Here is a 25,830-nt window from a genome sequence, read left to right as displayed (position 1 = left end):
TTTTTTTTTTGTTGTTGTTGTGTTTTTTTTTGTAGGAAGAAATTCTCTCCAGTGGCTACTCAGGTGTTTCTGTGACTTGCCTCTGGTTATTAAACCTGCCTCTTTCTAATTTTCTCTGTAACACTCTACCCAGCATGAAATCACTCTGCCTTCTAGAGTTTATTCTTTCTTTTTTGAAGAGTGTATTAGCTTAGATTGGTTAGGCTGCCAAACACAAATAATACAAAACAAAAACCTCCCCAAATCCCAAGATAAATTGGCTTAAACAAAACGCAAGTTTATGCAGAGACTTTACTTTGCCGACTAAGGTCCGTCTAGTCAAGGCTATTGTTTTTCCAGTAGTCATGTATGGATGTGAGAGTTGGACTGTGAAGAAGGCTGAGCGCCGAAGAATTGATGCTTTTGAACTGTGGTGTTGGAGAAGACTCTTGAGAGTCCCTTGGACTGCAAGGAGATCCAACCAGTCCATTCTGAAGGAGATCAGCCCTGGGATTTCTTTGGAAGGACTGATGCTAAAGCTGAAACTCCAGTACTTCGGCCACCTCATGCGAAGAGTTGACTCATTGGAAGAGACTTTGATGCTGGGAGGGATTGGGGGCAGGAGGAGAAGGGTACGACCAAGGATGAGATGGCTGGATGGCATCACGGACTCGATGGATGTGAGTCTGAGTGAACTCCGGGAGTTGGTGATGGACAGGGAGGCCTGGCGTGCTGCGATTCATGGGGTCGCAAAGAGTCGGACACGACTGAGCGACTGAACTGAACTGAACTGAACTGAAGGTGACCACAGGCTGGTCTCTAGGATATGAGGACGTCTATCTGGTTTTTCTCCCTGCTGTGGCTTATATTCCCCAGGTCAACTCATGGTCCAGAGTGGCTGCCAGAGCCCCAGCCCTTATATCCATGTTCCATCTAGCAAAAAGAAAGGAGAGATGGGAAAGAAAGACATTCCTTCTTTAAGGATAGAGTTTTATATCTTATTTCCATTCATCTATCACTAACCAGAATTTTGTCACTGGAGATATGACCACATTTAGCTGCAAGGGAAGCTGGGAAGTATCTTTCCTCCTATAACCATGACTTAACCAAAAATCAGTGTTCTGTGTCTATGGAAAGGGATGGGTTGGAAGAAACCAAAAGATCATCCTTTTTCTTCAACTTTGCACTGAAACTCTCTGTCAGGCCCTTTCTTAAGCTGTTTCCTCTCCTATGTCCCATATAGGAGAGAGACACATGCCCCCATCACAGCTCATCTCTCAGTGTAAATATTAGCATAGATAATACACAGATTTAGTTGAAATGATCTTCTTATCTGTGTTAGTTTAAGTCATACGGTGGTCCTGAGATTCAGTGAGTCCTTCCCATCCTCTTGTAGATTCCAAGGAATTGTGTTCCTAATGGAGGGAAAAGTGGAAGGACCAAGTTAAAAGAGGCCGGAGGGATGGAACCAGCCCAGGTGTTGCATGCATTTCCTGATTCTGGACCCTGTGTCCGACCCTAGTGGAGCTCGCTGTTTGCCGACTGTGATGTCGGCCCTGTGTGTCCTTGGTCAGACACCTCTGTGGCTGTCATCCTGTAGAGGTGTCCTTTCACTCCTGTTAGACAGTAAGCCTCCTCTTGCAGGACGAAGGTGGACTCTCACTCGTGGCATGTGTCTTCTGTAATTTGTGGAAATGGAAATAATCTCAGAATGAGTTAAGACTGGGTTATCGCTATCTTTGGTGAGGACCCCTCAAGATCAACAGTACAATGTATTAGGAATCCTGCCACTGAATTATTCTGTGATTTTCAAAACTGGAAGCATTTCTGTGAGAACAAAATGCTCTTTATTTAAAATTTAGTTCTGATGAAATCATTTGGAAGGTTGGAGGAAAAAAATAGTTCTGCTGTAATGGAGCTTGGTAATATACACAAGAAAATTTCGCTAGTCACTTGGAGAAGGCAATGGCACCCCACTCCAGTGCTCTTGCCTGGAAAATCCCATGGACGGAGGAGCCTGGTGGGCTACAGTCCATGGGGTCGCTAAGAGTCAGACACGACTGAGCGACTTCACTTTCTCTTTTCACCTTCATGCATTGGAGAAGGAGGTGGCAACCCACTCCAGTGTTCTTGCCTGGAGAATCCCGGGGACGGGGGAGCCTGGTGGGCTGCCGTCTATGGGGTCGCACAGAGTTGGACACGACTGAAGCGACTTAGCAGCAGCAGCAGCAGGAGCCGGAAAAGCATTCTCTGTCCTGACACAGTGGAATGATGTCAAGAAGTTAAGATCACACATCATACAAACATAGCAGTATCCAGTTATCTTTTAATATTTTGAGTGTGGGGTTTCTCTGTGTCCCAGCAGGAGAGGATGACATGAGGTCTGAATCCCCCCGAAGAGTCAAAACTGCCATACACTTCCTCAAACCTCCATCGTGAATAGCGCTGCTATTCCCGTCTGGGTACAACGTCTTTACTTTCAATGGAAACTTGAAAGCCACCATTGAAGAGGGTGTCCAGGCTAGCTTGTCTGACATACGGTGAGATTGCCCCAGAGCTGAGCAGCTCCCCGAAGGGCCTTTCCAGCCTTGCGGAAGGGCTGCATCTTCCAGTGAGCTCTGCCAGGGCAGCATGCTTCCTGGCTGAGGAAGACTGGAGCCGGGGGCTCTCATAAAGAGGGCACATATTGGGCGTCAGAGGAAGTAGGGTTCTTATCATGCTTGGGAGAAGAATAGCAAGAAAGGTACATAAAGAGGGGAGAAGGGTGAAAAAAGAAGACATTTTGGTATTCATTCTTTGAGCTCAGAATCGATTTCCTGGGCTTGATGGTGTCAGTCTGAGTTTGCCTAGAAGCGCAGCACAGTGAGGTGGGGGGGGGGGTGTGTGTGTGTGTCTGTACTCATTGACTTAGCCTGGTGTGGGTATATGTGTCTGTATACTCACTGACTTAGCCTGCTGTGGGTGTGTGTGTGTGTACTCATCGACTTAGCCTGGTGTGTGTGTCTGTATACTCAGGTACAGGGTGTGTGTACTCACTGACTTAGCCTGGAGTGTGTGTGTGTGTGTGTGTGTGTGTGTGTGTGTGTATTCATTGACTTAGCCTGGAGTGTGTGTTTGTGTGTGTGTATTTATTGACTTAGCCTGGTGTGTGTGTGTGTGTGTGTGTCTGTATACGCACTGACTTAGCCTGGTGTGTGTGTGTGTGTGTGTGTGTCTCTGTATACTCACTGACTTAGCCTGGGGGGTGTGTGTGTGTCGGTATACTCACTGACTTAGCCTGGTGTGTGTGTGTATACTCATTGACTTAGCCTGGTTCCTTCCACCTTGCTGATTTCTTTCATATAAAAAACAAACTCTTAAGTCGGAATCTATCTTGCTTTCTTACTCTTCCCAAAGGGACCTTTATCAATGGGATTGATGTAGATTTAACCAACCATTGAAAACTAACCAGTTACCAAGCCCAGACATGTGCTTTTGTAAAAATAAACTTATTTAATGCTTTAATGAGAGTCAAGCTGTGGTTGACACTATGTTATTGACTGTCAGGTGATAAAGAAACTGCGCTTAAGGGAGGCAAGGTCGTGCAGTGGGAGCCTTGGACGCTGCTCTGTACGCTTGCTCTTCCTTCCGGCCATGTTGTGGAGCTCGCAGAAGAGGGCTTAGGCCCATCCTTGCCCTTTGGGAGGATGCTGAATTCTGATGGGAGAGGAAATCTGTCAAGAATTAGCACTTGCCAGCAATGTGCTAGGTGCGTAATTGATGTTATCATCTGAATCCAAGAGAACGGTGAAAAGCTCTCTTGCTTTCCCCACGGTGTCACTTCCTTGAGAAACTGCCATTGTAGAGAGAAGCCTGCGTCTCTGGGATTGCACAGCGAGCTGCCAACCAGTGGCTCTCAATTTCTCACACATTTTATACACAACTGAGTAGGAAACCGTTGCTTGCATCGCGGGCTACCAGGTGCCATCCTGGCTTCTCGCACCCTGCGTTGGCCCTCCCTGGGAGCTGTTCTTCTCTCTCACCTCCAGGCATGGTAGTCGAGGCCAAGGCTGCTGTGATGTCACACCCTCCTCCCAACTTCTGCAGCCATTCTTGAAGCCAAGGGTGTCCCCCAGCAGCAGTCCAAGCTAAAGTTACTAAGGACCAATGCCCCCTCACCCGGGCAGCCGGCACCCATCCAGGAAGGCAGGAGTCTGCTGCCCAGCACATAAGCCTGCTCTCTGCCAGCTGGCCTGGGAGGCTCCATGTGCCAAGCAGGGGACGTGTGATCGGGATCCGTGCCCGAGTGTTTCCTGAGAAGTAGAAAGTGCATGTGACCAGAGCCACTGCAACCTGGCTCAGAAAAAGAGATGACAAGAAAAAGCATGGTATGTTTCTCTAAAGGAAACCCCCAAATATAAACAACAACAAAAACTCTAAAACCATCTCAAGAGTGTCATAGATTTTTATGCTTACCTCCTGCCCTAAAACTTTTCATAAAGCCCTGAACATAGTGGTGGTGGGTAGATCTGAAGACATGAATGTATCCTTAAGGTCCTTTCTGGACCACAGTTTATTCTGAAGTTCAGCACCGAGCTTGGCACTATAAGATGCTTGGTGAGTATTTGCAGGATACAGTGCTTGAGGAATCTCACAGTCTTGCTATTGACTGACTAAAGCCCTCAAGTCCTGTTGCTTGGTTTACCTGCCTAACAAACCAAGGAAGGTTGAAAGGGCTAGAAGACATCTTATCTTTATGTCTAAAGACCTGGTGATGCCATAAGAATCCCTAGACCCACGGATCCCAGCCTTGGTGTCCCTGAGCATCTCAAGAGCTGGCACACAGATGGCTGGCAGTCTAAGCATGGCTTTCACACTTGAAGACTCCAGGAACTTGGATTTCTCATCTGAGCCGCCTCAGAGATCTCTGCCTGCACTGGACGGTCTCCACTAAGGTGGTCACTGGTTCTCCCATGCTCACCAGAAACTCTGACTGGCAACCATCTCTCAGGCTGGCTTGTAAAATTCAAAAAATCAAATTGTTAGTCATTTCCCTTTGTTGGATAGACAGACTCTTTTCAAAATGCACAGAACACCTTTTTCATCAAACAAACGAGAAGGTTGGTACTGGAAAATATCAGGACACAGTACCTTAAGCTTCAAACCACTGACATCAGATTTTGGTCCCGTTCAGAAGAATCAAAATATGTCATAGTTGTTTTGCAGCAGAAGCTTGGAATTTATGATTTGTGAGTGCAGTTGTGCTTGTGGGAAATGAAAGAAACTAGAGGAAGGATTAGAGGGTATGTGTCCATCGGCATTTCTGCTTGCTTTCCACCTACTCTGGCAACTTGATGTGCTCACTCTGAAGGGACTGGAGGAGTCTAACCCTGGGCTTCCTGGAAATCTCAGCATCCACCCCATTCCTGGCTCCTTCGAGGTGCTCAGTTAGTGATTTTTTGAGTGAACTGAGCATTCCGCAGAGGGCTCCTTTGGGTAACATGGTATGCATAGCCCCTTCCCTGGGGGCCACTGTCAGCCCTCCTAGGAATTCCTCCCCAGGTACCAGTCACATGCCAGGCCTTCCCCAACACCCAGAGCCTTCATCATGGATAATGTTGGCTTGCTGGGGACATGCCAGGCTGTGGGTTCTGAGGCTCTAGCTTAATGACAGTGTAGATTTGTGTGTTTAGCATTTTCAGGCTGATTTGACAGATTTTTGAAGTGGGGTGGAAGAGGTGACAGAGGGAAAGGGCCTCTACCAGAAGGTAACTCTGGTCCAAACTGTAACTGGACCAGAGGGAGAAAGAGCGAATATCTAAGGAGCTGACTGGCTTACAAACAGTGAACCGACTCAGGGGTCGTTGGAGAGCCCATCCTGCAGCCTTCCCTCCTGCACTGTTTCTCATACATTAGGAGATGCTCAAATAGGTCCTCAGTGCCAGAGGCTCTGTGAGGTCATGGGGGGATACATAGGTGGAGGACAGGTCATCACAGCCTTTCAGAAGCTCGCAGCCTTGCTGGCGAGGTGGCAGGTGTGACGGTGGTGGCTCTGAGATGCGCTGTGTCTGTGGTGTGCTGCTGCTGCTGCTGCTGCTAAGTCGCTTCAGTCATGTCTGACTCTGTGCGACCCCATAGACGGCAGCCCACCAGGCTCTGCCGTCCCTGGGATTCTCCAGGCAAGAGCACTGGAGTGGGTTGCCATTTCCTTCTCCAGTGCATGAAAGTGAAAAGTGAAAGTGAAGTCGCTCAGTCGTGTCCAACTCTTAGCGACCCCATGGACTGCAGCCCACCAGGCTCCTCCGTCCATGGGATTTTCCAGGCAAGAGTACCGTGTCTATGGTGTAGATAGCGTTAATACTTGCTTGGTGGCTCAGTGGCAAGGGCGCTCATTTCTAGCTATTATCTATCTGGGTAGGTTTCTTGGAGATTTCAAATGGAGATTTGAAATAGGATGAGATTGCGGTAAGTGGGTTTTTCTGAGAGGGAAGAGGGCATTCTATCACAAGGCTCAATGGCTCTAATCATGATGGTCCTATTGGCAGAAGGTAGTTGAAGAAGACCAGGAAATTTTAAGGAAATTAAGAGGTCAGGAGGAAGAACTTCCTCCCTTCTCCAACTCGTGTCTGGTTGTTTTCTGTCTTGCACGTCAGCCACAACCTGAGCAGCAAAAGACATTGTGTGCATGTGTGTGTATACACGCACACATATGCAGAGTTGAAAGCACATCCACCCGATTACCACTGGTGACAGAATCCTAATGTTAGAGTAAAGGATAAGTGTGTAAGAGTTAAAGACCTAGATTCTAGTTGTGGCTTGTCCCATCTGCTTTGGTTTTGGGGAAATTACTCTGCCTTTGTAATCTTCAGTTATCTGCTATCTAAGTTTGTAATATGACTTCATGTTCTATAAGGTGATACAATTCATTGTGCACAGGTACTTTCTGAACAAATAAAACGTCTAACTGTGATATTTTCAGGAGGCAGGCACTTTGCTCTATTTCTAAAAAATGCAAGGACAGCGTATTTTTGTCCCATACGTCTGTCCAAAGTTCTGCCCCCTGGAAGATGGCAGAGCAGGGTTTGGTGAGTCTGGGAGAGCTTCACTATCCCAGCTTTTCTGGTCATATGTATTGAAGACCAGTTCGTAGACTGTGGAAAACCTGCATGGAGGTTCAGTCTTGTGCCTTCAAATCAAGCAAAGAAATTGGCCAGAAAGCATGAGGCCCCCCATCCTGGGAACACCTCATGCCCTTTCCCAAACCGCCTGTCTGCTTGTGTGCTAAGTCGCTTCAGTCACGTCCAACTCTTTGCGACCCTTTGGACTGCAGCTCTCCAGGCTCCTCTGTCCACAGGATTCTCCAGGCAAGAATACTGGAGTGGGTTGTCATGCCCTCCTCTAGGGGATCTTCCTGACCCAGGGATCGAACCTATGTCTCTTATGTCTCCTGCACTGGCAGGCAGGTTCTTTACCGGTAGCACCACCCTGGGAAGCCCCAAAAAACCACCTGTCTGTTGACTGTCCATCATCCCTCTCTGTCAGCCCAGCTTTGGGTCCCTAAACTGCTGTCCAGATTTGAAGACGACCCTCTCCGTAGATATGCTCTTCCTGTGCTGCCTGCTGCACCCCTGGAAGCATGAATCTCAGCAGGGGCATTTCCCCCGGCACTAAAAAAACCTGGGGACTGAAAGCCGCCCACCTAGCACAACCGGTCCTTGGTGAAGAAAGAGTGCCCTCTAGTGGGCTGTCTGTGGAGCTGCTCTGGATCGGTGTCAGGGCTCAGCCAAGGACAAAACAACCCGCTTGCTGCCCTCCTGCCAAGGATCTTGAAGCTGCCTTTGGGTTTGGTTTGTTTTTCTCCGCGTGTGAAGAAACAAAGAAAGAACAGCAGGAGATCAGTTGTGAGAGCAGCCCCGACTGTGCTGTGATAGCCTTCTTATCTTGGGCGGTTCACCAGAGAGTTAACCCCAGGGCCAGTGATGGCAGCAAGGTAGATGGTGACATCGGATGCTTTTTAAAGGGCCTGTGACAATTTCTGTGTACGTCAGTCACCTGTCTTGACCAGTCTCTTACATGAGGGGTTAGATCTGTGAGAAGGAAACTCCTTTAAGAATGATGACCGAAAGGGTTAAATATCTTATTGCGTGACCCTCTTTGCAGAGCAAATCCACTGCAGTTGATTTTATTTTTGGCAATGGAAGTATACAAATCTCAGTATTAAAATCCTGTATGTACTGATATAAACAGGGGTTTTTTTCCCTTTAAACCTGAGTAAAAGCTGTTGGGCTGCGGAGCAAAGAGGGGAGGAGGCGAGGGAGGCTGCGGGGCACCCATCAGGGAAGCAGGAACCTGATCACATGTGATGGTTGCTGGATTAGGTAACAGCTCCGCTGGTTGAAATTGGATCTTGGAGGATGAGTGTTAACATCTCTGGTGTCCTGGTGAAAGGTTCATTTGAGACTTGCGTGGTGCCACAGAGATAAAAAAAAAAAAGGAGCTTTTAAATAATCATTTTGTCTCCTATTTGGCAGAGTGCTGGCTTCAAGCAGTAAATAAGTAGCGTCACTTTGGCTTAGACGTATCGGCCTTTTCATTTATTTATTTAATGTTGGTGGGATTTTTTTTTAACTCACTAGCTGAACAGCCTTCCGTATCAGTGAATCCCAACGCCCGTCTTTATAGTGGTACATTCAGATCCTCTCCTTCTGGGCAGAGATCTGTCCATGCCGGGTTTTTACAGGTCCATCCGGGCCTCGTCGCAGCACACATGCATAGCCGAAGACCCTCAGAACCAGAATCTCCTGTGTTAGATAGTGGAAGAGGAAGGTTTTGTTTTGTTTATGTTGTGTGTGTGTGTGTGAATAGTTTTTGTGGTGGTGGTTCTGATACATACTCTGAAATTTCTGTTTTCATAATGATTTGAGTGTAATTTGAGGGGTATAATTTGGAGAGGACTGTTGGGTTTGTTTTTCTGTTTTTCCTATTTTTTCTATCTTTTATTTTCTTCAAATCTCTGGTTTGGGGCCAATTTATGTGTCCTGAACTCTAAGGATAACTGCAAGCAAGATGCATTTCATTTCTATCATACCTGTTCCTTCTTGGCCACATTTGGAAACCTATTATATTAAATCTTAGTGAATCCAAATTTCTTTTTAAAGAGTATTTGTATTCAGGATTCATCAAATGATACGAAAGCTAAGCAAAAGGATAACCCTTTCCTGTGCGTGTATGTGTGTGTTTTCCCCCCCTTTACCCTCTGTGACTGTCCTGGGACTTCTCTTTTCAGTGTCCTTGGCAGCTTTAGCATTTCCTTTATTTCATTTAAAAGCAGTTAGATTTTAAGATCAAGAAAAATATTAAGTAGGTAGGTGTGCAGACTTTGTGTGGACAGTTCGTGCTTCCCATGGATTGTTTAAGAGAAAAACTGAGGCATGGATGTGGGTGCAACTGAGAAGGGCTGGAAAGGGAAAATATTCTTTGATGTAAATATTGGGCACATGGGAAGTACTAGTAGTAACATGACCACCGGGTCCCCTACCTCGTACCTGGAGGAATCAGCACCAGCACTTTGTTCTGTGTCTGCCTGACTCCTTTTCTGTCTCATTCTTTTCAGAACAAATGGAATTTTGCTAGAATAAGTCAATGGAGTGAGTGTGTTGGTGTCAGGCACAGGTCTGACCATCCTTACCATCACCTCAGATAAGACAGTGTGTAGGTAGCCCCAGGAAAGTGTATCCTCACCAGTTGACATTATTCTCTTTTACTTTGCTACCACTGTTGAGACCGGTCAGTGCTGGATCTGTCAGGAAGAGTTGTTTTGGAGTGATGAGGAAGAGCCGCTTGGAGGCGTCACGGCCCGGCTCAGATGTCACCAGCCTCAGCATCTTGAGGAGGTTTCCCATCGGCCGAGGTTTGTGGCCTCTTCTGGAGCGTATTGGTCATGGGATTCCAGAGAGTGGAGTAGTGTCAAATTTTGCCCCAGCACCAATTTTTTTAATGATTAAGTAAAAGTGCCACAATTACCAAATGGCTCAGAGGTGATTCTTTTTTCACTCTTAAATGACACATAGGTATTTTGTTGATAAAGCAATTAAAATGCATTCAATGAAATTCACTGGGGAAACATCCATAAACCCCCCCACACTAATGTCCTCAGCTGAAAGCATTCACTGGGCTGTACAGGTGAGGAAGGAGAGGTCCAGGGCTCCAACACCATCTGCCTGGGGGGCCACGTTCTTCTCCCCGCCACCCCACACCTTTAGGGGCTGGTATTCAGGAAACAGTTGCAGCATTCATTTCCTTTCTTAAGGAAATCTTTGTTAGTGGTGATATGTTCTTCTGAGGACTTTGAAGATTTGAGTAAATAAGTTCAAGGAACTGAGTAACATGATTAAATCTTTCTTATTCTGAGATCAGGGGGACGATTTCCCATGTAAGTCTTCTGAGTCTACAAAAGAAGGATTTCCTTGGGAAAATGTCCGCAAAATTAAACTCCACAATCCTCTAACCTGTGCTGTCACCAGTAAAGCAATTTTATTTTAGTAGAGCAGAACATTAAAAATTCAGTTGCACGAGGAGAGCCTGGGTCCTGAAGTGTGGGCTGTTCCTGGATCCTTCTTTCCCGGCAGCTCACTCCCTTCCCCACGCCCTCCTGTTGCCTTCTCCTGTCTTTCCTCACTCCCTCGAGGGGCACATGTGTCTCCCCCAGGCCTTTAAACTGCCGCCCCGGTCCACCTGCTTGACTGTCCACGTGACTGCCTCGTGTTTCACAGCAGCGATGCTGCCATTTTCCTTTAGCACAGGACTCGGGCTTTCCTTTGAAACAACTTTCAAGGTTGCTTCTCGTCAGGCCTGTTAGAAGCCAGGAGCATGTGGGCACAGCCAGCAGTTATGCTGGTATTATAGGTGATGGAATGCCCCGAACGCCTCCATGTCCCCTCGGATTGAGCTCAGATCCACCTCTCCCGTCACTGCCCCGCGGGGCTGCCTTGCTGAGATTCGAGAGGCGGCTGCACCTGTCCCTGTCCCCGTGGGGCTCACCAGATGCACCCTAGCCAGAAACAGCTCTGGACTCCGTGCTGTGCTGTTGCTCACAGTCCCACCCGGGCCCCTGGACTCTGGCATCTCCACCCCCAGGATTCGAATGAGCAGAGTCTGCTTCTTCTCTGCCTTTAGTTACATCCCTCCTTCCCTACTCTGCCCTTAGTTTTGTTTTTTCTTAATTGGATATTCTTTCCGTGTTCACTCTCAACAAAGACTTGGCTGCTGACGACTAAACTGGGTTTAGATGAGTGATTTACTTTATGGCAGGTTGTATGGCGGTAGTAAAACGAGGCTGCCTAGCTCTTCCACTGGCTTACTAAATCACTTGATCTCTTTCAGTCCAAATCACCCCTTCATCCCCTGCAAATGGTCGTGGGGGGTTAATAAAAAGGAGCCTTTCGTGGAGCCAAGCCTCCTTCATCCTATCAGAACCCCAGCTTCTCTGAATCCCTGAGGCAGCTTGTTTAAAGCACCTCAGCCTTGTTTGTACCAGGACGGAGCTCTTACCACCCGGAATAAATTGATCTCAATTTTGGAAAATAGAAATCCCTACTCCAGGGGAGAGGTCTTCACACTTTACTCAAATTAACTGAATTTGCCTGACTTAGGTTATTTTGGAAATGAAAATTTAGGCTGATCCAATATCATAAAGTCATTGAGTGTAAAAACTTTGTAATAACAAACTCACAGAAAATGTAAAACTAGAAATGAGAAAGGAAATGCTATTCCTTGAGTTAAAATTTAGCAGTTTGGGGATGAAAGTGAAAATTATATTCTGTTATAATTTGTTTGTAGATTTGAAATTTCTTTCATTGTGGTAAAATAGACATAACAAAACTCAGCATTATAACTGTTTTTGAGTGTACAGTTCAGTGGCATTATGTACGTTCACATTGCTGGGCAGCCATTACCACCATCCATTTCAAGAACTGTTTCAGCTTCCTAAAATGTAACTCCCTACTGGTTCATTCAGTTTTGTTCAGTTCAGTCGCTCAGTCGTGTCCGACCCTTTGCGACCCCATGAATCGCAGCACCCCAGGCCTCCCTGTCCATCACCAACTCCCGGAGTTCACTCAGATTCATGTCCATCGAGTCAGTGATGCCATCCAGCCATCTCATCCTCTGTCGTCCCCTTCTCCTCCTGCCCCCAGTCCCTCCCAGCATCAAAGTCTTTTGCAATGAGTCAACTTCGCACGAGGTGGCCAAAGTACTAGAGTTTCCGCTTTAGCGTTATTCCTTCCAAAGAAATCCCAGGGTTGATCTCCTTCAGAATGGACTGGTTGGATCTCCTTGCAGTCCAAGGGACTCTCAAGAGTCTTCTCCAGCACCACAGTTCAAAAGCATCAATTCTTTGGCGCTCAGCCTTCTTCACAGTCCAACTCTCACATCCATACATGACCACAGGAAAAACCATAGCCTTGACTAGACAGACCTTAGTCGGCAAAGCAATGTCTCTGCTTTTCAGTGTGCTATCTAGGTTGGTCATAACTTTCCTTCCAAGGAGTAAGCGTCTTTTAATTTCATGGCTGCAGTCACCATCTGCAGTGATTTTGGTGCCCCCGAAACTAAAGTCTGACACTGTTTCCACTGTTTCCTCATCTATTTCCCATGACGTGATGGGACGGGATGCATTACCAGTTCCTTATCCCCCCCTTCTCCCAGCCTGTGGTACCCACAGGTCTACTTCCTGTCTCCATCAGTTGGACTATTCTAGGCAGCTCATATAAGAGGAGTATAATTAATCTCAGGAACAAATCAGACTCTCCTTGCATTTTCTAGTCCTCCCATCCCTCTCTTTTTCCAGCCCTCTTCACGCCCATTGCTCAGGTGCCGTTTTGTTAAATGATTTGAGACTTCTTCAGCCAAATCATACATTGGGAGTTTCCTGTTGTTTTTAAATGTTACTCCGTTGGGTTGCTGTCAACACCTCCCCCCTCTTTTGTATCTCCCTGCAGTTTTGAGTATCCGGGGAGCCCAGGAGGAGGAGCCGACAGACCCGCAGCTGATGCGGCTGGACAACATGCTGCTGGCCGAGGGGGTGGCGGGGCCCGAGAAGGGCGGGGGCTCGGCGGCGGCGGCGGCGGCGGCGGCGGCTTCTGGAGGCGCCGGTTCCGACAACTCAGTGGAGCATTCCGATTACAGAGCCAAACTCTCACAGATCAGACAAATCTACCACACGGAGCTGGAGAAATACGAGCAGGTATTCACAGCCATGTGGGGTCTGGGCCCCCCAGCCCTTTAGGGCAGGGCGGAGAAATCAAGAACTCTGAGCTAGGAGGGATCCGAAGCAGGTAGCCTTTCCTGGAGATTGCCGTCCGGGATCCAGTGTTTCTGGCCTCCCCGCAGAGCCACTTGTTGAGCTTGATCCCATCAAGTCCAGGGTCTCCACTGTTGAAAACTCAGGCAAACTGGAGATAAGATCACTTAAAAAATAGTTTAAAAAATAGATTCAACTGATGATTTTAGGAAACTGAGTCTATGTACAGAAACAGCGCTGTCCCTTGGCATGCAGCTCTGGGGCTCTCGGTGCTACAGTCACGAGCAGAGTCTCCAGGTTAGCTGGGGAAGTGTGTGTGTGTGTGTGTGTGTGTGTGTGTGTGTGTGTGTGTGTGTGTGTGTTTGGTGGTGGCGGGGGAGGGGTGAGGAGGGTCCTCTGGCTCATTAATTAGGAAGATGCCTCACCACCCAGTGCTCATGGAAGCCTATACTAAACCTGGCCTTAAATTCCTTCACTCTACCCAGATTAGTTCAAATGGAAGTCCATCATACTCTGACTTTTATATATAGTATGTAATATGATACACATCTCCCTCTATAAAAAAAGTAGAGGGTCTCAGGGGACCCCTGGGAGTGGACAGAGTTGACTCCCAGCCCTGACACATTGCTGATGGTCTGTGGGACCCAGTGGTCCACATTCTGTGCCTCAGTAGCTGGTAGTATTCAGCAAAGAGCTGTGGATTTGGAGCCTAAGCTCTCAGAGAGCCATAAAAGGATCATGTGAAGGACAAGTTTAGAAAGGCTTTAAGTCACAAAACAGTATATAGATGTTGTATGGTATTCTAATAGTACCCCTCTCTACTAGAGCCCCCCCCCCCCAACACACACACATGAATTTAAATGTCAATATTGTTTCCTCTGGTCAGTATGAGCAACACTATTTTACTAGGAGTCCTTTAACATCAGGATTTCCTCCCATTATTTAGCTGACATTAGTTGGTTGTCATATTGTTGGATGTGACATTTTCCTGAAATTCTAAGTTAATGTACTTTCATAGAATTGTTAGATTTCTGGCTTGCTTTCTTTTTTAAGAATCATAGAAGGAGAAGGAGAAAAATAAAAAATAAAAAAGTAGAAGACCCTGTACCATCCACTTAGGACAGTCTAAGTAAAAGGCAAATGCAAACTTAATAGAATATATAAATTTTAAAATAGAAATGGGCATTTAAAAATTTAAAGTGGAGAAAGTTTCATTATTGCACTCCTATCTACCTTTGAAATGGATTTCTACAGAGTTTCTTCTTTTATGAGGGAAGAAGGTTACTATGAAGCTGGAAGCCAAGTGTGGTGAATTTCAGCCACAGGACAGGTGTAGGGAGGTGTGAAGGGAAGCAAAACAAAAGTCATTTTGGGGTAAGAACCTGTGGATCGTCACCCTCGACCCTCTCAGGGAAGAATAGACATTCTTACCATGATGTAGACTCTTGTGGACATTTTATCAGACCCCAGGAGAGGCTCAGCTCAGGTAAGCTGGTGGATCCATGACACGTTCCCCACCTGGGCCATCACGTTAGAGTTCACAGCCTGCCCCAACCAAGGGGATAGTTTGGGAAGACTCACGGGGACATTTCCTGGAAAGGTCCCTAGCTAGCCACTTGGTTCTTCCTCCCCATGCTTTTCCCATTGTACCTTCACCACTCAGCTTGGTCTCTGGCATAACCACCTATCTAGACCTGGTTTCCAGGCTGTGTTAGTTGCTCAGTCGTGTCGGACTCTCTTCGACCCCATGGACTGTAGCCCACCAGGCTCCTGTGTCCGTGGAATTCTCCAGGCAAGAACACTGGAGTGGGTTGCCATTCCCTTCTCCAAGGGATTTTCTTAACCCAGGGATCGAACCCGGGTCTTCTGCATTGCAACTAGATGTTTTACTGTCTGAGCCACCAGGAAACGCCAGGGGCACAGAGTGTGGCTTCCTCCCAAACCTACAACTGAGGTGGATATTAGGCTGGATGGTGTTAAAAACTAGCTTTCTTTGTAGCTCAGGTTGCCAGCAACAAAGAAGAACAGACTGTCTTCTTGACTTAACCCCCCCTTGTTGCTCTTCCATCTTCCAAAATGTCTAAAGCACTTTTGTCAACCTAACTGCACTTGTTCCAGCACTTTCATGGATGCCGTCCTCTCCGTTCTGATACAGGTGAGGAAATGGAGGTCAGAGAGGTCAGATGGTATATCTGGGTCACACATCCAAGGAGGGACAGATTACCCTGGAATCTAGATGTGGACCCATAGCCCAAGGCTGTTGCTGGAGCAACACTCAGCTCCACTTAATATGGAGCGAGTGTGGGTGTCTGTAGACAGCGAAATAACCGGCTTGTCCTCTCTGGTACTTTCATGGAATAGACTGAAGCTCTCTAAGAGAGACTAGTGATAAAAATACTTTCCTTAAGAAACTTCTCATAGACACCTACATATTCTGAATAACATCAATGCTGGAAATCGGGAACTTAAACTGCATCCATTTTGCTGACGGGGGTGGGGTGGGGTGGCTATACTCCCTCTCCGTCACTTGTCTGGTCCGAGGTGGCCCAGTCCTGAAGTCTGCAGGCTCGATGGTGGGGTTGACGGCGACCTCCGGGAGGATTTATGCCAACATGCGTCGCCCACAGCTGCTGCCGCCGCCAGTGTCCCATCCCTGCGGCAGGCCGCCGTCGACCCACGCCTCTGCAGGAGACCCTCGGACATTCACAAGCAGGTCTAGTTCAGTCTCATGCGGGATCAAGTTAGGTCAAGGTAGTAGTAGTAGTCTGTATTTATTATTCTTAAGAAGTACTAAGAAATTATTGCCTTATTTCTTTGGACATTTGCTGGGTAGGAACTGAATACTGTTTAACACACTGTGTGCCTAATAATTTATTAATATTAGTTGTATTGTTAATTAGAGTAAATGGCAGATTGTGAGGAAATTATGCCATTAACCTTCTAGCTAGTAAGTCTGAAAGATAGATCTTCTTCATTTTTTCTGTAAGCATTCCTCACGGGACCTTTTTAAAAAATAGGAAACCTCAGTAAAAATGTCAGTCTCTTAATAATACCTAGATGGTTGCTGGATTGACTATTTAGAGTCGATTCTGTTGTTTTGATTTGTTTTGTTTTTAGTTTGGTGATGATAGATAACCAGAGCATCAATTAGCTCTCCAGTAATTAACTACAGTAACCCTCCTTACCCTTCCCACTCACCGTGTGCTCTCCCCCAACCCCCACCAAAAAGACCTGAATCAGCCATTGTTTCACCCTGAGGTTATGAGATAAAGAAGGCTTCTAGTGACTTGCATTAGAAAGAAAGGAAAGAAATTGTTTTCTTCATTAAAAAGGGTCGGTAAACACCTTTTCAGCCAATCTTGTTGGTAGCTGAGGTATGTAAGAACTAGCTAAAAAAAAGAAAAAAAAGCTGGCATATTTTGATAGATAAAACCAGGATATCAGAAAACGGAATTTTCTTCCAAGTGCTGTTCAAAAAAACAACAAAAAAAAGATACTCTTGTAGCTTTGCAGAGTTCTTCAGTTTTTGTAAGTAATGCTGCCAGGACATTGACAAGGCTTAGTCTCCAAGGCTGAACTGGGGTGGGTTAAGTAGTCCTTTCACAGCCAAGGAAGTCTTAAGATCCCAGTCATATTCCTTGCTGAAATTGGCAGCCAAATCCAGTTTGAAAGACTTAGAGATGAATATGAGTTGAAGAGAGTGCAGGAAGGAAGCTTCAATTCTAGGATTAAATTGCTTATACTAAGCAAGATTTGTGAAGAGCTTCTCTTGGGTCGGCTGCTCCTCAAAGTGCCCTTGCCCTGGAACCCGGGATGTCTCCAGAGGCGGCTGGAGGGGTAGCTCCAGAAGGTGACTGTCTTTAGGACAGTCTTCAGCAGTCTCCTCGTCACAGAAACCTTCCGCCTGCGAGGGTTCCATTTAATTAATAAATCACTGCTACTCCCCATTCCATCAGGAGAACCTGGCCTCACCGGAGTAGTGCAGCTTCCGAAGGCGCTGAGCTTGGGGAACTGAGGAGGAGGCCTGGGTAGTTCAGGTCCTGGAAGAGTCTGGATCATTGTGTTCTGCCCATCTAAACGGACTTGGAGTTTCTGTCTGTTGTCTGTTGTGTGTCCCCAAGCAGCTGTTGAGCAGCTGCCCTGCTCCACCTCAGCAGTGGGTGAAAAGACTCCACTGTCTGTTTAGGGCAGAGCAGAAAGGGCCCAGCATCCAGTGCCCTGAATAAAAACCAGATATTGTGAGTATTTTTATTCACCATAATGAAGCACATTATTAGCCAAGTACTGTGGCTTCCCTGCAGAGAGGGTGTGCACCTGACAATACCTCCTTCACGTCCAGCCCCTCCTCACTTTGAACCCCCACCTAGTCTGGGGTTGGGGGGTGGGTAGGGCTGTAGCCCAGCAGGGGTTGCTTGCAGCATACCTCCCCATCATCCCTCTCCAAGGCCTCATAGACTTCCAGCCAACTCGCTGCCAGGCTTTATTTTCCTCCCTTTGTTGTACAGCTTCGGGGTGAAGGGGCTGTTTAAGTTGGGGACAGATGAAGCTTATAATAAGATCTCGTGTTTATGTAGCAATTTTCATAGTAAGGGCAAATTGCTCTATGGACCTGATCTTCTGTGGATTTCATCTTCAGCATATATATACCTGCAGAGTAGAAAGAAGCTATTTGTGACCTCCTTTATTTGTACCACGAGGGAAACTGAAGCCTGGAGAGGGTTGCCCCATTGTGATCATATGCTGGGTTACTGAGTTACCTATACTTTAAAACAGATAATAAGGACACACTATATGGCCAGACACACAGTAACTCATCTTGTCCTTACCACATTCTTTGAGATACTGTCCTCATTTTGCAGATAGGAAAGAGAAGGCACAGGGGTCTTGCATGACTAACCAAAGCCCCACAGTGAAGTGAGTTCCTGGGCAGGGTGTGAACGCAGGCGGTCTGTGCTCTTAGCTGCTGCCCTGCTCGTGTGAGTGATTTACTCCATCCACAGCTCACTGTACAAGGAGCGTGAGGATTGCTGGCCTTGCTAAAGGGGTAGGAATGATTAAATCCACTCTTGGATGAATAAAACAAGGCGCTGAGTAGTGAAAGCAGTTGCCCACATACTCATGGAGACAGGGTCAAAAACCAGGCTTCCCAGCCCCCAGTGTAGATACAGCCCATTGGGTGTGTCTGCTGATGTATCTTTGGCCAGCAAACCTCAAAGGATTTCGAGAAATTAACAGTGAATGTATTACTGTTACTACATAACTGACAGCTGTGAAGAGCTTTGTGTTGTAAAAAACAATAGCAGTGCAGCCTGAGCATTAATGAACATGATTCTGCAGTATTAAGTTGGACACTTTGAGTCCTTAGTTCTTCAACCTTCAGAGCATCATCTTGCCTTTCTTGCTAACAAATTTTCCACAGTTTTCCAACACTGCTGTGAGTTAAGTGTGAGTAGATGTTTTACTGAATGTTCCTTAAGAAAACTAGACTACAATGATAAGTAATAGTAACTAAAAGAAAGGGCAGTGGTATTCCAAGGAGCAAGTTCAGAGTCTGGGAAAGAACAGACCCCCTGGCCTGGGTTTAGGGAGTGTTCAGGCTGCTTTTTGATGTGGGCCTTCATCTCTTGGGCACAGTTTTCCCAACTGTAAAATAAGGAGGTGGGAAAAATGATCTCCAGTTTCACTTCCAGAGCTGATAGTATATTGATCTATAACCTGAGAGTTTTCTCTCTGCAGAGGTATTTCCTAAACCCTCTAAATCATGTTTTGAATTTGTTTCTATACAGATTCCCTATTGTAAATTTCTTCTCCCCTTAAAAAAAATCCACATAGTGATGAAAATTATAATCAAATGGGCTGAAAGGGGTTTCTGGTCATCTCTTTTCTTTTTTTTTTTGACAAAATGCCACAAGCTAGCCCAGTTTTCTTTACCTGTACACATCTCTAGAAAGACCTGCACAGCCTCACAGCAAGGACCCTTACCACGTCCCGTGTCTGTCTTCCTCCGTTCCAGGCATGTAATGAGTTCACCACCCATGTGATGAACCTCCTGCGAGAGCAAAGCCGGACCAGGCCTATTTCCCCAAAGGAGATCGAACGGATGGTCAGTATCATCCACCGCAAGTTCAGCTCCATCCAGATGCAGCTCAAGCAGAGCACGTGTGAGGCCGTCATGATCCTGCGTTCCCGGTTCCTGGATGCGCGGTGAGTCCCCAGGAGAGGCCTGTCCTTTGGGAGAACCACTGATTCAGGGTTAGAATCCAAGCGGGCCCTCTCCAGAGGCTCCATTGTCACTGTGTTCAAGGCTGAGCCAAGTAGTAGCCTGAGAAAGGTCAGGGAAAGGAAGGCTGCAAGCGTGGATAGCCATGGGTTTTATACAACTCCAGGAAAATGTGGGGATGGGATCATTTTTATGACCACTGCTACTCACTCTGTATGAGAAATTAGGATGATTTAGCTACAGGGACAGAAGAAGCAGGACTTTTTGTATTCATACCATTAGTGGCCTTTTTCACAGGAATAGGTTGAAACTATAAGCCCGTAGAAGGTTAACCAGGTATTGCAATGACATCTTTTCTTCAGGAAAGATGGTTCCAGTTGAGAGCTGGGAATCTCTGCCACACTTCATGTTGGCGGAGAGGGTACCTAGTTAGCTTCAACAAATATTTATAACTAGATTACCATGTATCATACTCTGGGCTGAATTTTAGGGGCACAAAAATGGAGAAGACATGGTCCCTTGGGCATGGAGGGGCAAGGGACTGGTCTCATATGGGCCAGATTTTCAATCAAGATTTAAAATTTTCTGACACTAACGTGTGACCTGAGTTGTGAGTTCAAAGAATCCAATTGAAACCATGGATAGAAAAGTCCTTTAGGACAAAAACTAAAACCATAGAGCAGATAGTCTTAGGCCCACTGCTCTCTACACTGGTGAATTTGTGCAAATCCTTCTGATTTCTTTGGCTTCTGCTATCCAGCATGTAAGATAGTGCTAGTCATTATCTTTCATCTACTCTAGAAAGTGGTGTTGATAATTGATCTAATACATGAGTTTTCAGTGTATGGATATCCTTTGTGATCCACAGCTCACCTTAAATTAGTCATTTTCTATAAATGCAGATTTCATCATTCATTGTTTCAATTCCTGAATATAATCCCGATATATGATTTTTATTATAAAAGCACTAGCTATGTCATGGTCATATACCATTTAATGATCTGTGTTGAGTTCTTTCTCAATCAGACACACAGATTCTCTGCTTTTTCATTTTTTTTTCCACCCTAGAAATTATAGACTATTCAGCTCCATTACCTACACTTGTGTCTGTCTTCACAGCTGTGGTCTTTACAGTTCACAGACCTTTTTAAAGCTCCCTGGCACCTCCAAAACTCCCTTTCATTCACTGTGTTTTGGGTCATGTGGAATATGAAATAGGAATGTCAGCCAGCAAACTGTATCTCTGGCCTAATAGAAATACATAAAGTCAAGAGAAAGTCCAGATGAAGAGAGCTTTTCCCAGCTGAGCACACTGCTGAGAGAAGGAAGGCCCAGGCCTGCTGAAGCAGGACACCCCTGCCCCAGGTATCTCCCTTGCCCTGTCCTGCTGCCAGCCTGGCTTCTTTACAGCAGGCTGCTCCCCATGGTATGAAGTGCAAGTGACTGGTGGCCTGTGTCTGGGTCTTTCTTTCCCCTGTGTTGTGGCCGCCATCACTCTGCATGTATTGTTTACATCCCCCCATGGTAACTCCCCTCGTTAAAATGCTGGTGTTGGCATTTATGTTGGCAGATATTGGAAAAAAATTAAAAAGTTGGGCCCAGACTGGGTTCTTTTCAAGAAAGAAGAAATCAGAGAGAAAGGAGGAGCAGAATCATTTTCTCATAGGACTTCCTCTTTCAGTAATTCAGCTGTGCCCAGTTGAAGGTCAGACTCCAAAAGGCATGAAACCAGGCAAGCTTTGTACACGGTTCCTTTCCCTTCCATCAGCTTTTGTCTAGATTGTTCTAGTTGGCACCACAAGGACAGTCATCATAAGAGAGGATCTTTTTCCTACTTTGGTTGCAACCTTTGAATCATTGCCTCTGAGCCAAGGTTCAAAACTAAAACAATTAACCAGTTGTCATTATTATTAACATTAACTTTGAGGGTGTATTTAGTATCACTGAGAGAATATGACCCCAAATGCCAACACAAGGATGAGCAAATGGTTTTTCCATCTCAAAAATGAATGTTTGCCTGGACCTCATGATCAAAGTAATTAATATCATTGCTTCTGGTGCTATCTATTATTGGGAAAGCTAGTTAAACACACTTTAGTAAGAAAGACACACTCACTGTTGATATTTACTTGCTGCTCTAATCCATGCATCTGATGGGCAGGACTTCATTAAGAAACGATTTCATGGAAGACAAATGAAATACAAGGGAGACTTGATTTAGTAACAGGATTAGTCTTCCTAATATAATGGGTATGCAGAATTGAATATTACAGCTTTGTTGTGTAACGTTCCTTGTATTTTCTGCTCTTGAAGAACAGATTACCACAAATTTAGCAGCTTAGACCAACACAGAGTTGTCTCATAGTTTCTGTTGTTCAGGAATAGCAGGTTAACCTGGATCCTCTGCCCTCGTCTCACAAAGCTGTAAGCCGGGGCTCAGCTGAGGCCGTGCTCACAGCTGAGGCTCATTCCCACGGGGGCAGAATTCAGTTCCTTGTGATAATACGACTGATGTCCCCAGCTCGTAGAACCCACCCTTCCCGTTGACAGGGCTTACAGCTTGGCTGCTTCCTTTCTTCCTGGATAATGTCGCCGTTTTAAGGCTTTAACCTAATCTCCCATTTCATTAACACAAAGTCAGCTGATTAATAACTTAATCATAGGAATGATATCCTATCATTTTCACTGTCTCCCCAACATACACATTCAAGGCGGGGGGAGTACTCCAGAGTGGAATCTTACAGATCTTCTTAGGAGTCTGCCTTCCATACTCCCCAGCTGAGCATTTGGCCAGGTTGTGTCCACTTGAGTCATATCCTTCTTTTCTTCCTTATGTTGATTTAACTGTGCCAGAAAAGTTTAACTTAAAAATTCTACTCATTCATTCAGTCAACTTTTATTATTGTATGTTTTATATCAAGCATAGTGCTGTGATAAGTCTTTGAGATGGAACTTGTAAACCTTCTTAATGGTTTTCAAGCAATACAATAATTTTAACTTTGTTTTGTAAAAAATAGTATCTTGCTGGAGAAAGCAGCAAGCGCATGTTTGGAAATATACCTCTGCACCCCACCATTCCAGTTAAGGTTATAGAAAATTATTGAAAAAGAGGATTGCAAGAAAGGAAAGGACATCCAATATGATCTGGCTGAACTGCCACGATAGTTAGATTTATTTACTTCTATAACTGAGTTTTTACTCTTCCAAATGCTGTATTACAGCCTCTGGAATAACAAAGATGAAAAGAATATGTGTAAATGTGGGTCCCACCTTCAAGAATAATCTCCTGGGCAGGTGCTGTTATAACTGAGCATAAAACTGCACATGATCACAGAAAGTACAAGCACCAAATTCACCCAAAGGGGCAGAGACTGGAGAACTGGGGAGAGGCAGACAGTGCTGAGTCTCAGAGGACTACCAAATAGACGTTTACCAAATAGAAGGCATCACAGAAGCGAAGTAAACAACATAATTCAACTTCGACAGGCATTACTGACTGGGATGCTTACTATGTGTCGGGCACCAGGGTTTCAAATACGTGTGAAACACGGCTCCTCCCCTTGAGGATTTGCTGTTTAGTTGGGAAGACACATGTAAACTTGTGGCAAATGCTGTGGGAGAGAAATACACAGAGTGGTTTGGAAAGGCACGGGAGCATGAACGCCGTGTGTGTCTGTGGGGAATAGGAGAGCATATGATGAATCCAGATGAAATTAGGAAGAGCATGTGTAGGATGAGGGGAAACGAGACGCTGGGGATGGGCTTGATCCGCTGAAAGACCTCAACTGTGCCAGCAAAGATTGCCGATTGTCCTGTGAAGCAGCAGAAACTCTGAGCTGTTTACGGAAGGAAAGGTGAAAGTTCTCAAATGACACTGCTTGGGTTCAGATTCTTGCTATAACCCTGACTACATCTGTGATCCGGGATAAATGGCTTATCCTTCCTAAGACTCAGTTTTTGTGTCTCCAAAATGGGAATAATTCTATACACAGGAAAAATAAGATAACATATTTACAATATAGTGTCCAGAGCATAGTGTTCACACCATAATTCAGCTATAATATAATAAGGATCACTGTGGTATATTATTATTGCCATCATAGTGTTCACACCATAATTCAGCTATAATATAATAAGGATCACTATGGTATATTATTATTGCTATCATTATTATTATTTTTATGATCAGATCCATGGTTTAGAGGAATTCCTGTGGTGATTTTCTTAAGGAGTAGCTGAGCCTTGTGCTTCTCAAACTGGGGAAATACAGAATAAATATAAAACACCTTCTCAATTTTACTCAAATATGTGGAGAGCGATATGTTCAGATAAACACTGCTATATGATGCAATAAGATTCAAGGAGGAGGTGCTGAAGACATTTAGGGCACCCCATGGCTGAGAGCCCAGGCTCCCCTCCCAGGAGAGCTATTTGGGCACCATTTCAGCCTATAGTTGTACTGTCTAGTCTGTGGCTTCTTGATTTTTAATCTATATTAATTACAATATAATGGGGCTTCCCTGGTGGCTCAGAAGGTAAAGCGTCTGCCTGCAGTGCGGGAGACCTGTGTTCGATTCCTGGGTCGGGAAGATCCCCTGGAGAAGGAAATGGCAATCCACTCCAGCACTCTTGCCTGGAAAATCCCATGGACGGAGGAGCCTCATAGGCTACAGTCCATGGGGTCGCAAAGAGTCGGACACGACTGAGCGACTTCAAACAAAATTGAAAAATTTAGCTCTCCAGTTGTACACATCTTATTTCAGCCACTCAGTAGCAGCTGCTGGCTACTCCAGTAGGAGAACAGAGAACATTTATTTTCCTCATTGTAGAAAGTGCTGTTGGACAACTTTAGTAAGACCATTATACAATAGACCATAGTTCCTCTAAACCCATTTCAAAAAAATCAATGACACTGAGGATGGAACAAAAGGGATAGACTTGAAAAATAGAACTGGCAAGACTTGCTCTGGGGCCCATCATCCAGTGAAGGGAAGAGAGTGAGGGGAATTGAGAATCATTCCCAGGTTCTGCTGTGGGTTAGGTACTCAAATAGTTAAAGAATGAACGAACAATTGAATGGAAGAGCAAATTAGCAAATATAATGAACTTTGTATGTATGGTGATATTATTATATAATGTGGGGAAAAATGAAAATGAAGTTGGTTTGAGTGAAATGTGATACTTGTCGTAGAAACAGTTCATTGGAAGTGTCTGGGATATGCAGTGGTAAATGGAGTATCGGCTCTTAGGAGAGGCATTTGGGCAGAGATAACACGTGTGATGGTCTGTGGTGCCTACACTCCTCGTTTTGAATCACTGTGATTCTGAAGCTTCCATTCCTAAAATTTCATCGACTTCCACATTTCTTACACTTACCTGAATACCCATCAAAGCTTTTGGTTGGCTTGAAATAACAAGCGTTAACTCACCAAGCTGAAAACCCCTCCAGCCAGAGCAAAGAAACCAGGCATCTTAGTTCAAATAACCTTATTGTCAGAAGTATATTATTTTCCCTGGGTTTCTTAAAATTCTGTAAACTCCTAATTCTGGGATTTCAAGGGCCGTGGATTGAGACAGGCTCTGCAAGAGATGATCAGTGCGGTCATCAGAGTAGATGCAGCCACCTAAAGGAAGATTGCACGTCCCCAGGAGGAGTCAGGAACAGCTGTCTGTACAATCCCAGCACCCCAACTCATTCCAGAGAGGCTTCCTGTGAGTTCAATTGGAAGAGTCCCAAGAAATACACTGTAATGCTAATGCAAACAAGTCCCAATTAGAGGAGCCTTCAGGGGCCACTTCCCCAGGCCTAAAACAACTGTTTTCTTGAGGCCAAGAGGAAGCCAGAGGTTATCTAAAGACTAGCCTGGAGACTGGGTTCACTTGGCTACCTTCCTCAAATTCCCATCATGCAAGACCTTTTAATACATATCTCCTTTTTAGTTGGGCCTTTTAATCTAATCTGCCCAATTTCTGATGTTGGGTGACCCAGAAACTCAGCATGATTTGGGAGAGTGACTTGGGCTTGGCATAATCTGGACAGATGTGGTTAATACCTATGGACAGATGGTGTTCATCCGGTAAAATCAGGCACTTTATTGTGTTAATTAATCCAAGTGGGACCCTGAAAATACAATATTAGCTGAATTTTCTGTCTAGCAAGGCGATCAGTGCTTTCCGTTGGCTTAAATTGGAAAACTTGATATCCTGGCATAACCAGGGATGTTCTGGAAATTTTTTTTTTTCCCCATAAGGAAACAGTTTTGATAAAAGCAAAAAGGCAAAAGTGCTAATGGAGCTAATTTAAAGATAGAGGCCTTGCCCCCTCGAGGAGGGCCAGCAGACATCTGCAAGG

At 45.5% G+C, this 25,830-nt stretch overlaps 1 protein-coding gene across 3 annotated transcripts in view; it reads left to right on the top strand.

The window, feature by feature from the left end:
- Positions 1–25,830, top strand: part of PBX1 (PBX homeobox 1) — a 334,001-nt gene that overhangs the window by 221,099 nt on the left and 87,072 nt on the right. For all 3 annotated transcript variants that reach the window (XM_052636768.1, XM_052636769.1, XM_052636767.1), the window contains exons 3-4: positions 12,957–13,201; positions 19,272–19,462. In XM_052636768.1, the coding sequence (XP_052492728.1) occupies positions 12,957–13,201; positions 19,272–19,462 (436 nt within the window). The remainder of the gene's footprint in view (positions 1–12,956; positions 13,202–19,271; positions 19,463–25,830) is intronic.

Source organism: Budorcas taxicolor, chromosome 3 (assembly GCF_023091745.1).
Source record: "Budorcas taxicolor isolate Tak-1 chromosome 3, Takin1.1, whole genome shotgun sequence".
Taxonomy (NCBI): Eukaryota; Metazoa; Chordata; class Mammalia; order Artiodactyla; family Bovidae; genus Budorcas; species Budorcas taxicolor.
This window is presented reverse-complemented; position numbering and strand designations above follow the sequence as displayed.